Consider the following 14,998-nt stretch of genomic DNA (forward strand, 5'->3'; position numbering starts at 1 on the left):
TGTGTGTGTGTGTGTGTGTGTGTGTGTGTGTGTGTGTGTGTGTGTGTTAGGAGTTGAACAGGATGCGGTCTCGCAGTGTTTCCCGGCGATCAGCTCCTTCAAGCAACGTTTTGCAGAGAAGCCTTTCCAGGATCAGGAGTCGCAGCGCCCACCGAGAGCAGGACGGCAACAGCTGGGTGAGTCTGGCTGCTGCTTGGCCTCTGCAACAGATGTAACACAATGAGACGAGGAACTGCCTCCTGAGTCTTTGCTTCGTTTTAATGGTTGGCTATGAGCTATTTATTATAATCACTGTTTTCATTTGGGAATGTTTGTCACAAAGCTTTGTGGAAACAAGGAGGGAAGTGTGCGTGCGTGTGTGTGCGTGTGTGTGTGTGTGTGTTACAGACGTAGGTAGAAGGTAGAGGAATGCAGTTACTTGACTGACCGGTGACGGCTGAATGCTGTTGTGGTTCGGTGGTAAAGAGTCGGTGACTAATGTTGATGGCGCGGCCTACGAGACTCTCCTTCACCCATCACATAAAAGTGGCGGACAAAAATCCTCTTGGGCCTGTAATTCAGGATTGGACTAATCAAGTGGTTAATGAGTACATATTCTCAGTGCTCATTTATTAGAAGCCTGCCAGGTGGGAAGTGAAATGTCCTGTAATGTGTCCTGCAGCCAAACAGACACTTCATATCTGTGTGACTGTGTTGATCGGTAACACCTATTATTTCTAACTTTTAATCTTGTTGTTCGCATCTGATTTTCCACATATTTTGAAATGGATACGCTAACTTTTTTTGTCTGCGTATTTGCAACCACACACTTTCCATACACAGATCTGTATTCAAGCATGTACAGGGCTTATTGATATGCAGGGTTGGGCTCAGGTGGCTCTTTGTCATGGAGACTGTAATTGTCGGCCCAGGTGGAAGGCCTCCTCCTCCTCCTCTATGGAACCAGAAGTACAGTTTTTTGTGTCTCATAATTGTACACTGCATGATACAGAGCGTACTGCCACCATCTAGTGGTTGTGCTTGACTTAGTTGTCGCCGTTCCTGATGTCAGCAGTTACCCACTGCTGTTCTCAGTGTTTTTTGGTTTGAAATAAGCTGAACGACGATCATCTGGTGTGCTTTTAAAAGGCAGCTGCAGGCAAATGAATACACACTGTTCCAAAGACACGGTTCTATAATGATATTATACAATAAGATAAAATATATATTACAGTGCTGCATTAAACTACCACCTCCTCGCACTTAAAATGTGGGATTTCTCCTTTATTGAGCGTTCGTAGCCATGGTCTAGTTTGTGATGCCGATAACTCAGTTTACACGTTTACACACATACGAGTATGCGAGTACATTTAACAGTGTGTGACTTTGCTTATTTCCATTACAGGCATTTGTTATTCAAATAGCTGTCTCGTGTCACGGCTGAATTTCACCAGGACATTGTGTGTAGTGTAAAAACATGTTTTACACTATTTTATGAAAAGAAACCTCACACACAGAGCTGCAACTAAACATTTTTATAATGATTATTATTGCTTTTAATATCTGAATGCCAAAAATGAAACCAAACACCAACCCAACGAGTGAAGGTCCTAATAGTTGAATATTGGGGTCCAGCCCGACTGCATAGTAGACGAATAAACACCTCTGAGCAAAAGCCCAGAACACATGCTGTAGAAATCAGGTAGAGAATTTGGCTTCAGGATTTATAGAAATTACAAATAATGTTTGACAAAATTAGAGATTCACCGGTACTGATATTGAGTATCGGTCCAATACCGACTCAAATTGCTGGATCGAGTATCGGTGACAATAAGCCAATCTGGTATTGGCTGCCATTAGTTGAATAAATAGCAATCCAGTACATTTATGTGTGTTTATTTGTTACATTTCATTTTAAAGCAATGTTTAAGTCAAGTCTGATGTTGCCTTAAACAGATAAGAATGATCGGTACTCTGCATTGGCCAATACCCAAAGCCCAGGTGTCTGTCGGGACTGAAAAAGTTAAATCAGTGCCTACCTAGCCCAAATATATCAGTGTTGGCAGATTTTGCTACCGTGTATTTACTGGTGGACGACTCATCAGACAGATGAGATAATAGTTGTGCGGTGACATCATTGGTTTAAGTTCGGAGGCTCTGAGGCTGCAGAGCGGGGCAGAGCAGAGATGGGCACCGGGCTGAGAGCTGTGTTGTACATGTGGTCATGCTGCCTGACTCCACACTGCCTCTGGGTAAGTGACCGCACAACTCTCTCTCGTTACAGACATATACATATGTCCTCTTGTATAATACTGAATGGTAGGTACAGTTATCATATATATATCTATATATATCTATATATATATAGATATATATATATATATAGATATATATATACAGCATGCTGTGTGTACTTAAGCTGCTTCCTATTTCATCTCCTTTGTGTGGTAGCTGCTTGGGTTTCTAGTCGGGGCTGTGCACAGATTGATGATGTCAGCGGAAGAGGGGAAGTGATGAGAAGCCATGACTCACTTCATGGAGGTGATGTTTATGGTAACAGTTGATTTTGGATAAAGAGGCACATATTGTTATTATTTTCTTAATTGATTCTTAGCAAGTTCTTTTGGGATTTGTTCATTATTTGTTCATAAAATGATGGAAAATTTCCAATTTAACGTCTACAATTTCCTAGTTCTTCTTTCCCCAACCACTCAAAAGCTTTCTATGTATAATGATATTTTTTTTTAAATGAGAAAAGCAGAATATTTTCTAATTTGAGAAGCTGGAACCAGCAATTGTTTCACTTTTTTTACTAAAGAAATCATGTATTTAAAATGGTAAATAAATTTTTTCAGCAATCATTTTGAGCATTATTTCAATTATCACATTGAGAAGACGGAATATGAGTAAAATAGTAATATATTTTTTGGTACCACTCACTACAGGAAAGTAATGATACTGCTGTAACCTCCAGATGCTTCATGTGAGTCATTTAGTTTCTTCAGGCTGTGTCACCTCGTCCTTAATAGTACCCCAGAAGAGGCAGCCATTCCCAGGCTGAGGAGTCGGTGAGAGAGGTCAGCTTGTGTGTTGTTGGAAGCTGAGAACCTCACAGCTGACTTGCCTTTTAGCGCAGCGCTTCAGAGGAAAGTTAATCAGATTACCTGTAGGGGGCATACGTGGACAGGGATTCAGCTTGAATGAGTTGTCCCAGTCTGCTCTGAGGTTAACGCTCTGAAGTGTGTCTGGAGTCGCCCGCTGTGGCTTTATTCAGGTTACCAGTTTACCGGCACCACATCACAGAGATTAAGCTGGAAGTGTTTTCTAGTCTGTTCTGCTGTTTGCTTGAGTTGAACAAACATTCACTCGACTGTTGCGATTCCTGCTTTTTTGGCAAAACTGATTGATGAACGCACAAACTCCCTTCCCTGGTCGAGCCACACCTGTTGTTTCTCTGTTAACTCTCATGCATGCCCAATCAATCTATTAATAGTTGTCTCTTTTCATGCACTTGTGCTTGTTCATGTCTGATTGTATCACACTTTGTAATCCCCACATTCTCTGTAGCTTCCTCTTTTTGTTTGGAACGGAGATGCTGTGTCATAGCATCTCTCATCCTCCTCTATTTGTTTCCACTGCCTCTCTGTTGTGACTGTGACACTTCACTGTCTTGCCCTGCAACTGAATCAGGCTGGAGCGATAGAGCACCGCATAACATATATCACCCTCCTCTCTCCCTCCCGCTCTGTATCAGGGACCTCCCATTTTCTCTCTCTCTCTCGCTCCCTGATTCTGCTCCACACTCCCTCTCTCCACCCAGTTTCTCCTTGACGGTGAGTCCTATAGCGCTGAGAACAGAGAGCAGCACTGCTGACGCATTTTCTCCTACCTGCCCGTACCTGCAGAAAAAGGCGAGGAGAGAAACATTTCCTCCCTGTACCTCGTTTCTCCTCTGGATTTGACTTACTCACCACAGTGGTCTCTGCTGTTTTCCTCTGTTTTGGCACTGCGTGGATTGCCCTCTGCTTTTTCCTTATGGAATACGAATGACTACAGCAGCTTTCCTTTCGCCACCAGCTGTCCTGCACCATTTCCCCTCGCAGCCTTTCGCCGGAGGCTCGCACAGCGTCTTGCACCGTGGAGATGTAGTCTTGTTGGATGGATGGATTTTTTTTTTCAACTTTTAACCTGGGCCTTGTTTTGGGGTTGACGCATCATCGACAGCTCTTGGAGCGCTGTCGGTTCAGCTGTAATTGAGGCTGGGATTAGTACAGAGTGTCTCACATCTGGAGAATTGGCAGAGGTGTCACAGAGCGTTGTTAAAGAAACTAAGTATTATTAGCACAGTGGACCTGATTGTTGGGCCAAAACACAACCAGCATGTTGAGGATGTGTTTCTATTATTATTGTCTTTTCTGTACTGTTGGTAGATAGTGCAGCAGTTTTTTAGGCTGTCTCATAGAGTAGTGCCCTGCTTAACTAATAGTAAGTGCTGGCCTAACCTTTACGTGCCCACTGGGTTGTTTTGCCATCACATATCATAGCTAGCATATCTTGTGTGCATTGAAATAGGCATTAGAAAGCTTCACTATTCAGTTCAGGCCGGAAGGCTGGAGCCTTGACCGTGATGAGTTGAAACAGAGTCCCAACGTCTCCATTGGGACTGCACTGCAGAAAGTGAAACTGAGGAGTTGCTCGGTCCTGTAACGGTCAGGGACTGACTGTCGTTGTTCTTGCTGCAGTGCTGTAAGCATCAGACGCCATCCACATTCCCACATTGGACTGGCTGAGCCGTGTTGTTGTTCTCTCTGTCACCTTCCTCACTGCTGCAGTATTGACCCAGCAGAACACTCCTACGACACTGTCCCTGGACATAGCTAGATGCTAATGATTCTCTGTTGCTGCGATAATAACAGCAAGAGTCACGGTTCACAAACTCCATTCTGACACAGCAAGTCTTGACAGCAGTGGGTCGTGATGGAGTATCTGGGGGACAAGCTGTCAGTGGCCCAGTCTCAGATGTCAGGATGGGTGGGAAACGTCCGTCGGTCCCTTCACGGGGCACTAGGCTTTTTGTCCGTGGAGAGGGGCGGCCAGGGAGAGGACGGGATGGGGGACTTCAAGAGAACCAACTCCCTGCGCTCCCTGGCCTCTCGCAGCAGGGAGTCCATCCGCAGGTTCTCGCTACGCAGCCAGCAACGTCTGTCCTTACGCAGGCGCACCGCACCCAACACCCCCACTTCTGTAAGACAACACACACATTTAAAACACACACACACACACACCAGGGAAGCACCAGTACACGCACCTCACCTCTGATGCCAACAACAAACTACAGTCGCAAGTGCCAGGCACAAATGTGATTCATACTTGAACTGACCCGTAGAGTCGGTCAGCTATTTGCCCAGCAGTATTGCTTTAACATCTGTTGAAGTTAAATAAAGCACAAGTGGAATTCAAGTCATTTTTTGCAGCAATGTCCGTGCAGTTCTGTAATGTTACTGTGGTAACAGCTGCTCCTTCGTCAACTATTTGGTCTCCAGCCAAACATGTCAAGAACTCATCAATCTGCCTGCCTGGTCTCCTCTATCTCCTTCTATGCTTTCAGCACTTCTCAGTCTTACGTTGTTCTTGGTGCAATGTAAACCTTTCTCTTTGTTTATCAAAGCTGTGGTTGTACTGGTTCATCATGTCACAAGGGGACACAAATGTGATTCCTTGGCTTCCTATCACTTGTCTCCACCCTGATATCCAACCTGCTCTGTGCTCTATATAAAGGACCGATGGTAGAAATCCATGTAGGGATATTATGGATGCATTACAGAGAAGTTGTTCCTATCTTTAGGTTACGCCTGTTTGCTGAACTACCGTCCAACACCTCATGAGTCACAACCCTTAAAGATAAGGGGTGTTTTCATGTCGTCGGTTGTGTTGGCATATCCTATTAGATCTGAAACACCATCAACTGTGGTTGTGGTCTCTGGGAGAAACATGCCTCCCCACCGGGCCAGTGTTAAGTGGATGAATGACAGTAAGAGGTCAGTGATGGCTGAATGGTAATGGACACTTAGCCAGGAAAGCAACGAGAGCAGGCGAGGGATGTGGGAAAGAGACGACCCTTTTTTTTTTTTTTTTTTTTTTTTTTTTTTTTTTTTTTTTTTTTTTTCTGATTACAAAATTATTTATAGTTGAGATACTATGCTAGTGACAACTGCAACATAACACATTCACAGATGCTGGAAGAGAACAATAGCTATGTGTCAGCACAGTCATGTATTTGGTTACTTTGGATAGCTTTGGCTACCATTATAGCAGCATGTGCAGAAAGCAAGTTAAGTGAAATGTTGTTATCCCACCAGCAGATCTATGAATTTCATTTAAAAAGTTGGGACAGGTCAAGAAATAGCCGTAGATTATTACTCGTGGACTAAAAATTGATAAATGCTAATGATTTTGGGATTTGGACGTTCAAAGAACACTCTTAAGCTCAGCCAATCAGAGCTATTTGTTTTGGGGGCGACCAGTGTGACCTGATGACTGGACAAATCAGTCTGTGAGAAGTATGTTAAGCGTTACTAAAGTATAAGATAGATTTTATAACTAAAATGTCACGGTGACTGTTTAATTGCTATTATTACTAGTTTTATTATAACTGTGTATAGACGTGTAACTGCTTTGTAACTTTAAACCATCTTTGGGGTCAGCTATTACCTGTAACGGCACTTCCAACAAGTTGGAGAAGCATCGATCTGGACAGTTAGGAGACACGAATGCAACTCAAAAAATTGTCATATTGGCAAAAAGCACGAAAACATCACCCGGCTGAAAGAAATGAGAATAATCCTTTAAGTCGGATCCAGTGCCCTCTGAGTAGAGTTGTTAAGCCAAGTCAGGTCTTTACATTCTTTCCCTCTGTTCTTACGAGACGCTTTGTACAGCCTTGAGCCCTGTGTCTGTATGAACCACTTGTGTAATGAAAGAATAACACGGTGCTGTTGGGTTTGCCGAGCAGAGTTCGTCTCAATGTAAGCCCTCTGACATGCGGCTAGAATGCCCATTTGTTGACATGAGATCCGTGCTTGTGGGAGCGGTTGTTTTGAATATCTGTAGGATATTGATCACTGCTATGTACATTAGTGCACGCAGAGCATATTTTCCCACTCCGCCCTACCCAGAGTGATGAGAGCAGATGAGTGGGGAGCGGTGGAGTACTGGTGTAATGGTACGATTGAATGTATTTTCATGTCTATTAATGATCTCGCAGTACTTGAGATGGCCATTTACAATAACTTGGAGAAGCTCGCAACACGAGCATGAGCCGCGATACAGTCTCAGTCAGCTGTATGTTGACGTTAGCTGCAATACTGAGGCATGTGCACACCTTAACAGAGATTTCTACGGTTTGAAAGATCTGATGTGATGCTAGCACTTGCACACACTGACACTGCAGCACTGATTGGGAATCCAAATTGCACACACATTGTTCAACAGCGCTGTTAACACGGTTGTAAGTTAGTGTTTTGGATGCTTTGTTCATGTAAACGTGTATATATCTGCCCACTGTGTTCTCTGCTCTGGTTAGCTCTTCCCTTTTCAAGGAACACTTTCCATTTCACCGTTGAGGTTGAAGCAATCCATAGACCGCAGTTTCTCCATCCTGTGCGAGTGTGTCGTCGGGTTGTGTGTGGCACTCTGCGATGATCGGTGTGTTATCAAGCAGTAGTTTCCAAGGCTTCCATCGAGCCCCTTCCTCCTCAGATTGTCCCCTATTTAGTGATCAGCCCTTTCTCTCCTTCAACCTTCCATTCATCCGCTCTTTGTTATGTCGGTTCCCTCGACACACCCTTCCTGTCTCGGGGAAGCTGGCAATTGCTAATGTTATTAAGGGAAAAGCCTTCTCCCCTGACAGATTTAAATCATTGCTATTGGACCTGTTGGTTTAGTAGGCCTCGCTTCCAAAACCAACCACATTCTCCTTGTTTGTGGCTGATAGCAGAGCCTACACCTGTGTGCGTGTCCATTCAGCAGAGCAATGGAATAATCTCGGTGCTGAAAAGTTTTTTTTGTTGTAATTGTTTGGCCAATAAACCTGTCTGTAGATTAATGCAGGCTTCATCAAAAGAGAAAGTAGAAAGAGTCCAGTTGAGGTACAGTGCTGAGGCTGCTAAAGGCCCCAATTTCACTGAATAATAAATGGTATGAGATTATGAAAGAGCCTCTAAAAGGCTTTACGACTGCGTTTCTTCTAGCTGCTGTGTATTGGGGCCTCTCTTCAACATGTTCCAGCAAAGGCAATGTTTGTCCTGTGTGCTGCTCAGGTGAGGGTGTGTTATGGGTGTGTTTTAGGTTGAGCAACGCACACGTACGATAGGAATCTTTTTTTCGCTAGCATTTACGAGACCTGGCTTTAAGATTTTTTGGCATATTTACAACAGTCTACAGTGACAGGTAGAAGAGAGTAATGACATCATACCAAGTGTATGTTGAAACTTCCATACCTCTGCACACCTGTTCAATTTCTGCATTAAATGTGCATGACTGCATGACTTCTGAAAAATCCAGAACTTGTCTGTGGCAGCCTTTTTTAATTCAGCTGTCAGAAAGGTGTCTTCAGAGCCAGCTGCTTGAACTGAAGTGCTCGTCTTAAAGCTTTCAGATCGACTGGGCTGCTTCCAACTAGACCTGTTGCGAGATACCGTTATTTATGATAACCGTGATATTTTAAATATATAATATATTGATCTGTTGAAATACACTTGTGATATTGTATAAATAATTTAGTGCCTCTTAAGTCATTTCCATTCCTTACCGTTATTGCTTTGTCTGCCTCCACCAAGTCAAGTTTTTTTTTCTTTATATATAGCGATAAAACTTATCGTGAATTCTTTTGATTATTAAAATTGTGTTGTGGAAATTCCATATCCTGACAGCCCTACTTCCGTCAATTTCTTTCCAAATCCAACAATCTAACAAGCTTCACTCATAATTTGACCAGGTGTGCGAAGGTGAGATTGTTTTTGTTCGTACAACAAAGAGCCTTAAGGAGAGACCGATACTGTAGCGAGCCACTCACGAATGTTTCTATAGTTCAGACTTACTGTCGCACATCTTTCTCTGTAGCTTATTCTTTGAGGAAGACCTACTCATCTAGCTAAATAAGCATTTGATTGACCCCAAGATCACTAGATAAGTGGAGTATATGGTTAATATGTCCGATTTGGACGGGGGGTATTGTTCATTGTCAATGGAAGGACTCTTAAGTGTGTGTGTGTGTGTATTTAAGGGTAAGTGGCGTGACCCTGTGATGTCAAAGAGAAAAGTTCAGAGTGCAGTAAATCCTTGAGAAGAGGATGAAGTTGAGAACAAGTGCTTTCTCTGATGCAGGGAGCAATGATGAATGTCACGCTCACTGTTCTGTTTTATTTTTTCCTGTCAGGAAGGGCTCAGCTGATGAATGACATCCGGCACTGCTGTTTCTCTCACTCTCTTCAGCTATCTTGTGTTCCCTCAATCCACAGTCGCGCTCTTCTTTCTTATTCATTGTCTCGCTTGTGCTCCTTTTTTGAAGTACTCTTGTTGTATCGCTGCTCTCGGGTACACAAAGAAAACAAGGATAGCATTCATGAAGCTCTAACACTGAGAACTCTGATCCTCTGCCACTGCGCACATAAGCATCACTAGTGCACGGCTCTCACAGTCTAGGAACCTGGGCAATCACAGAGCCAGGTGTATCACATTTCTCTGTCCACCCCTCAGGCAACATCTGAGGACAGAAGGGTTTTCTATTGTTTTTCCCCTATATAGGCCATGGTTATCGGTTCATGAGCAGGCGTGCCTCTGTGGGCCCTGTGTGCTTTTGAGACAGTATGTCCTCTGTACCAGCCTCATTAAAAGAGGCACGGTTCAGTGGACCGCAAACACACACTCGATCACCCACCCATTTTTTTTTTTTTTGGTCCTGACTCCATTAACTCATCCGTTCACCTTTTCATTACTGTACCGCTGCTCGAGCTCGACGGGATGCAGCTCTGTGAGCAACACTGCTCTTCAGTAGCACTGATGACATCGATTACCCAACTACTGTTTGAGCTTGACTCGGCAATATAAAGCTAAATGCACAAATATTTACCGAACTTAACTGAAGTTCAGATGTCTAGTGTCAAGTGAGAGCTGCTGCAATGTTGGTGTCACTCCAACTGGTCTGTTCCTGTTTGATTCCTCCTCATTTATTCATAATAAATCAGGTGCAGCAGAAGCAAGGTGACAGTGGCGAAGAGGAGGGGAAGGACTCGGGAACACCGGTCCGTGACACTGACAGCCAGTATGGGACCTGGGAGGCCGGACTGCGCACTGATGACAGGTAAACATACTGTAGTCGTGATGTCGGATGTCATGTATTTTTATTTGTGGAGAGCGTTAATGTTCCGGTTCCAAAAAAGTGTGTTATAACTGGATTCAGATGGACTTAATTGAAACAAGTCGATCATTAGCTCATGTTTGCTTAAAAAGGCCGAATCACTGGATGCCTGTGGCATGTCACACTGCATGGATTGGCCGAGCAGCCAGCAGACTTAAGCGAAGTACACACTGCACCACTTTCAAAGTCAGCAGATAGCTGTACTGTACACAACTTCCTGTCTTCTAGTCGGGAGTTTTGGAGTCGTCGTGGTTTTCATACTACATTACTGACTGGGAATCCCAGATACGGTCTATAAACTATACACACACACACTAGCGTATTCATACTTGTTGATGTTGTTTTTGACACGTGTTCACATAGTAGCCTGTTTCCACACCTCCTTACTATTTTCCCCATGTAAATCAGTCACTGTTATGTTTATCCATGCAAACATCCAACATCCTGGGTGCAACAACAACAACTTTGGTCTGTGTTGCAAATGCTACAAGCTACAGGCGAGGCAACCCGTCCACCAGGTTTCCCCCTCAGCCCCGAGGCTCTCATTGGCTGTGGCTCCCTGACAGACTCCTGAAGTTGTGTAGCGTGAAATTACTCGCAACAGCTCTTCCGCTGTTGGTTTAAGTCACGGCATCTCCCGACAGGACAACACCACGGTTGAATTTCAGCCTGCGTGCATTTTTCCAGGCAAAACATTTTTTTAAACCGACTAGCTAATATTGGTAGCCAGAGCAACAAGTTGGCAGACTGCCGAGTGTTCAAAGCTGTACATCAGTAAACGGTAAATCAAAGCAAAATACAGTGAAGTCTCCCACTGAGCTGAAATGACACCAAACTCCAGATTATGCTCTTTCACTGCATCCATGCAGAATTATCCAAAATATGAACAATTTAAAGGAACAGTGTGTAACATTTAGGGGGATTAATAATATAATATTCATAACTATGTTGTAATCGGTGTATAATCTTACATGAATCTAAGAATCTGTGTTTTTGTTTTAAAACGACATTTATATCTACTGAGGGGGGGGGTCGTCTTCCACGACCTTAATTGAAACCTGACAATCATTCGCTTTTATTGGCTTAAAAAGGCACTCAGTGCTATGGATTTAACACTGTGGTGGGAAAGTGTGTTATGCGGAACAAATCGGTTAATGCCTTTTATTAAAAGTGCAAAAGCTCAGAAACAAATCTTCCCTGTTCTGGAAAAAAAATGACTTTTTCTCTGCGTATTATTCACGTTCTGTGTGAAAGTATGAAAGAAATCACCCTCGGTGTGTAAAGGCTTCAAATCACCAGAGATGAGATTTAAGATTCTAACCATCTCCCTTTGTTGAGGATGCTCTAATGAAAAATAAGAAACTGTGTACAATGTCTTTTTTTTTTTTATTGTTTAATACCTAAAAATGATTGGCTTGAACAGACTTAATCCAAACATTAGTTAATCCTGCTAACGAGCATGGTTTGCCTGCGTAGCCACAGCCTGGTAATGGTGAGACCTCTATGCCACAGAAAGCCATCGTTGTATCAGGATAAACCAACAAACTATTTGTTGGTTTTCATATCTTTGGTGAAAAGAAAAGTTTAAATAACTCCAGCGCTGCCCTGTAACACAGACACTGACCTCCTGTGGTCAGAAAATAACATCACAACATTTACCAAAACCAACATGAATGTAGTTATTCAATGCAATTTTGTAAAAAGAAAAAAAGAAGTGAAATAGTTGTCTATTACATATATATTTGTATAAGAATCTCTGTTGTTTTCGGCTTGCAGTTTGATTGTTGGTGTGTCAGCTAAGTCATAACTTCCTAAAGTCAAGTCAACAAAAGGAAAGTTATGACTCGGACCCGGTTTGATTGTAACTGCGGTAACAGCAACCACACAGTTGTTTTCAAAGGTGTTTCCTAACTATCTCTTTTTACTATTTCAGCCTCACTCCTGCCACTCCCAGCTCGGAAAGCAATCTCAGCCCTTCACCAAGGAAGCCCACCTCCCCACGCGCGCTCGGTGATCAGGCCTCACGGTTTGATACCGACACTCTGGACAGCCTGCTTCCCTCCTCCCCATCTGAGCCGCTACCCTTCCCTGATGTAAGTGTGATTTGAGTTCACCACAGACCGGTTCTTTTGATGGCACATGTGCCTTCACCAGTGGCTCATGTCGGATGCTGTTTTTAAGATGTCACCGTTTGTGTCAGCAAAAACTGAGAAATAATACTTTTCAAGTTTTAGCAACCAATGTGTGTCGAGAATGCATTGTCACTTGTATGTTTGTATACAAGCTGATGTATTCCTCTTGTGTCTGCGTGTCCAGACCCCGACCGCTCTCTTAGACACCAGTGCTCTTCGCTCCAGAGCACAGCTGGGGAAGAAACGAACGCCGCGGACACGACCCTCCAGGGCTGCTCGTCAGACGGCTGCGCTGTCGGAGGGAGAGGGAGGAACCACGGAGGACTGGCTTTACACAGACTCCACAGGTTCGCACCAAAAACGAGCTTAAATGTTGATACGGTTCTATTCCATCAGATGAGCTTCTCCTTCAGTATATGAGAAATGTGAAAATGATGCACTCGAAGTTTTATTGTGTTGTCTAGAGGCACGTTTTAATGTTTTACTGCACACCATCCCATAGGCTGCCTCTTTTTAACTGACTGTTCAGTATGCTCGCATATTCCAATGCTACGTGTTCTCGCTGTGACAGAGGCAAAGGTTGAGAGTAAGGACGATGACTCGTCTGAGGAGCCGGCCAAAGGAGTAGACGCCAGCCCGGCTGTTTCCTCTCAGCCACAGAGGGTTGCCCTGTTCCCTGGGATGGACCCTTCAGCTTTAAAGGTGATTCTCACTTGTGGTTTGTCAGATGTATTTACCATATGAGTATGTAATATTTATTTTATACAACACAAAGATGTATTGTTTTGCCCTCCTGTAAAATGTTCCTAAATGTGTCCCGTTCCTGTTGTCAGGCCCAGCTGAAGAAGAGGGGCGACTCTGACAATCAAATCGATGGATCCACTCCCTCTCCTTCGCAGCTTTCTCGCTCTCCCAAGTCCCCCTTTCTTCGCAGGGCAGCGCGTGTACTGCCCCCTCCTGGTGGGAAAGAGAACGGGTAAGCCCTGAAAGTTACAGAGAATGTGTTTTTCTTTTGGAGACAAAAACGTGTTTAGCTGTTAGCCCCTGAACTAACTGTGCTTTCTGTCTCTTATTCATGTAGTGAGGAGGACTCACCGCAGTGGTTGAAAGAGCTGAAGTCCAAGAAGCGCTTAAGTCAGTATGATAATGACAGCTAAGTAAATAATGAGGTGAGAGAGTTTTTGAATGTCCTCTACATCTTTCCCTGTGCGTATTAAACATGAAGATATATAATTTCCATTTTTGACACCAGTTTTCCTCTCCCGCTCCCCTCTAGGTTGCCTTAACAGATGAATCTATATGAAACTGAAGCCTTAATGTTCAACCTAGAGAGTAAGAGAGGTGAATCTACAGCTGCTGATGTGTTGTTGTTTTTTCTTTTTGTTTTTTGTTCTCTTCCCGTCTGGGTTGATAAATGTGCATGGTGCCTTTTTTTATGGAGCGTCTCTGTCTTGTGGAAAAAAAGGAAAACAAGCAAGGAGGGAAAAAAAAACATCGGGCTACTCTGCTTTATCCATTTCATGCTTGAACCTGTCGAAGCACTTCTGCACTTGGAGGCACTTCACACGAACACTTTAATGGGGACCAGAAGTTGAGGAGGGAGGGGAGGGGGGGGGAGAAAAGACGATTATTGGCAAATATTTCCTGTCGAGCTGCATTTCAGGAAATGGTTAACTTGTGGGACCACGACGCCTCTTCATCCTGGACGTGCTTCATCACCTGCTGGAGGACAATCCAGCCGATCCTTTCCAAGATGTTTGTATTTAGTCGTCTTACTCGACTAATATGTACAAGCTGGCGGTGTCTGCGTTGGACATTTGTGTGTTGTTGATGGTAGTCCCACAAGCATTGCCATAGGACAACGTTTCAAACACTAATGATTTTCCTTCTTGAACATAGAGAACAAATCACTGCTAACTTGATTGCCCGGAGAGAGTGTATTATCATGTCAGTAACTGTAATCAGGAGATGTTATATTTGTATTATCATTGATTTAACAGAGACCGAGAGCTAGTTTTTACAAAAGTTAAGATGCATCACCGCAATAGACTTTGTTACACTCCACAATCCTAACCTTGTCACGGTTGCTGCATACTGTATATATGTTTTTGTCTAAGTATCTAAGAAGAGGGATGGGGGAGTTTTTGGCCAAGTGACTTTGCATCTGTCAATCATGCCTACTCCTTATCAGCACAAATACACTCTTCAATCTTTTATATATATATATATATATATATATATATATAAATATATATATATATATATCTCAAACAACACTAATCAGTTCCCTCCTTTAACAGCTTAAGTGAATGTAGATGTAAGCATTCATCATAAGCCATACTTTCAACTTGTGGCCGTCACACACTCCTCAATCATGTTTTTTGAAATATATATATTTTTTCCAACGAATGTGCAATTTACCACGAGTTTGTCCCCATTAATGAATGTGCATGCACAATCTTTGCCTTCA

General features: G+C 43.3%; 1 protein-coding gene across 4 annotated transcripts in view; it reads left to right on the forward strand.

Annotated features, from left to right (window-relative positions):
• Positions 1 to 14,771, forward strand: part of LOC116384403 (calponin homology domain-containing protein DDB_G0272472) — a 25,546-nt gene extending 10,775 nt beyond the window's left edge. For all 4 annotated transcript variants that reach the window (XM_031849021.1, XM_031849022.1, XM_031849023.1 and 1 more), the window contains 8 exons: positions 51 to 176; positions 10,224 to 10,339; positions 12,330 to 12,489; positions 12,713 to 12,875; positions 13,100 to 13,230; positions 13,362 to 13,504; positions 13,610 to 13,697; positions 13,805 to 14,771. In XM_031849021.1, coding sequence (XP_031704881.1) covers positions 51 to 176; positions 10,224 to 10,339; positions 12,330 to 12,489; positions 12,713 to 12,875; positions 13,100 to 13,230; positions 13,362 to 13,504; positions 13,610 to 13,685 — 915 coding nt within the window. In that variant the 3' untranslated portion in view covers positions 13,686 to 13,697; positions 13,805 to 14,771. The remainder of the gene's footprint in view (positions 1 to 50; positions 177 to 10,223; positions 10,340 to 12,329; positions 12,490 to 12,712; positions 12,876 to 13,099; positions 13,231 to 13,361; positions 13,505 to 13,609; positions 13,698 to 13,804) is intronic.
• Positions 14,772 to 14,998: the final 227 nt, after the last annotated feature.

The sequence above is a fragment of the Anarrhichthys ocellatus genome, unplaced genomic scaffold, assembly GCF_004355925.1.
Source record: "Anarrhichthys ocellatus isolate YVR2014 unplaced genomic scaffold, GSC_Weel_1.0 scaffold9, whole genome shotgun sequence".
Lineage (NCBI taxonomy): Eukaryota > Metazoa > Chordata > Actinopteri > Perciformes > Anarhichadidae > Anarrhichthys > Anarrhichthys ocellatus.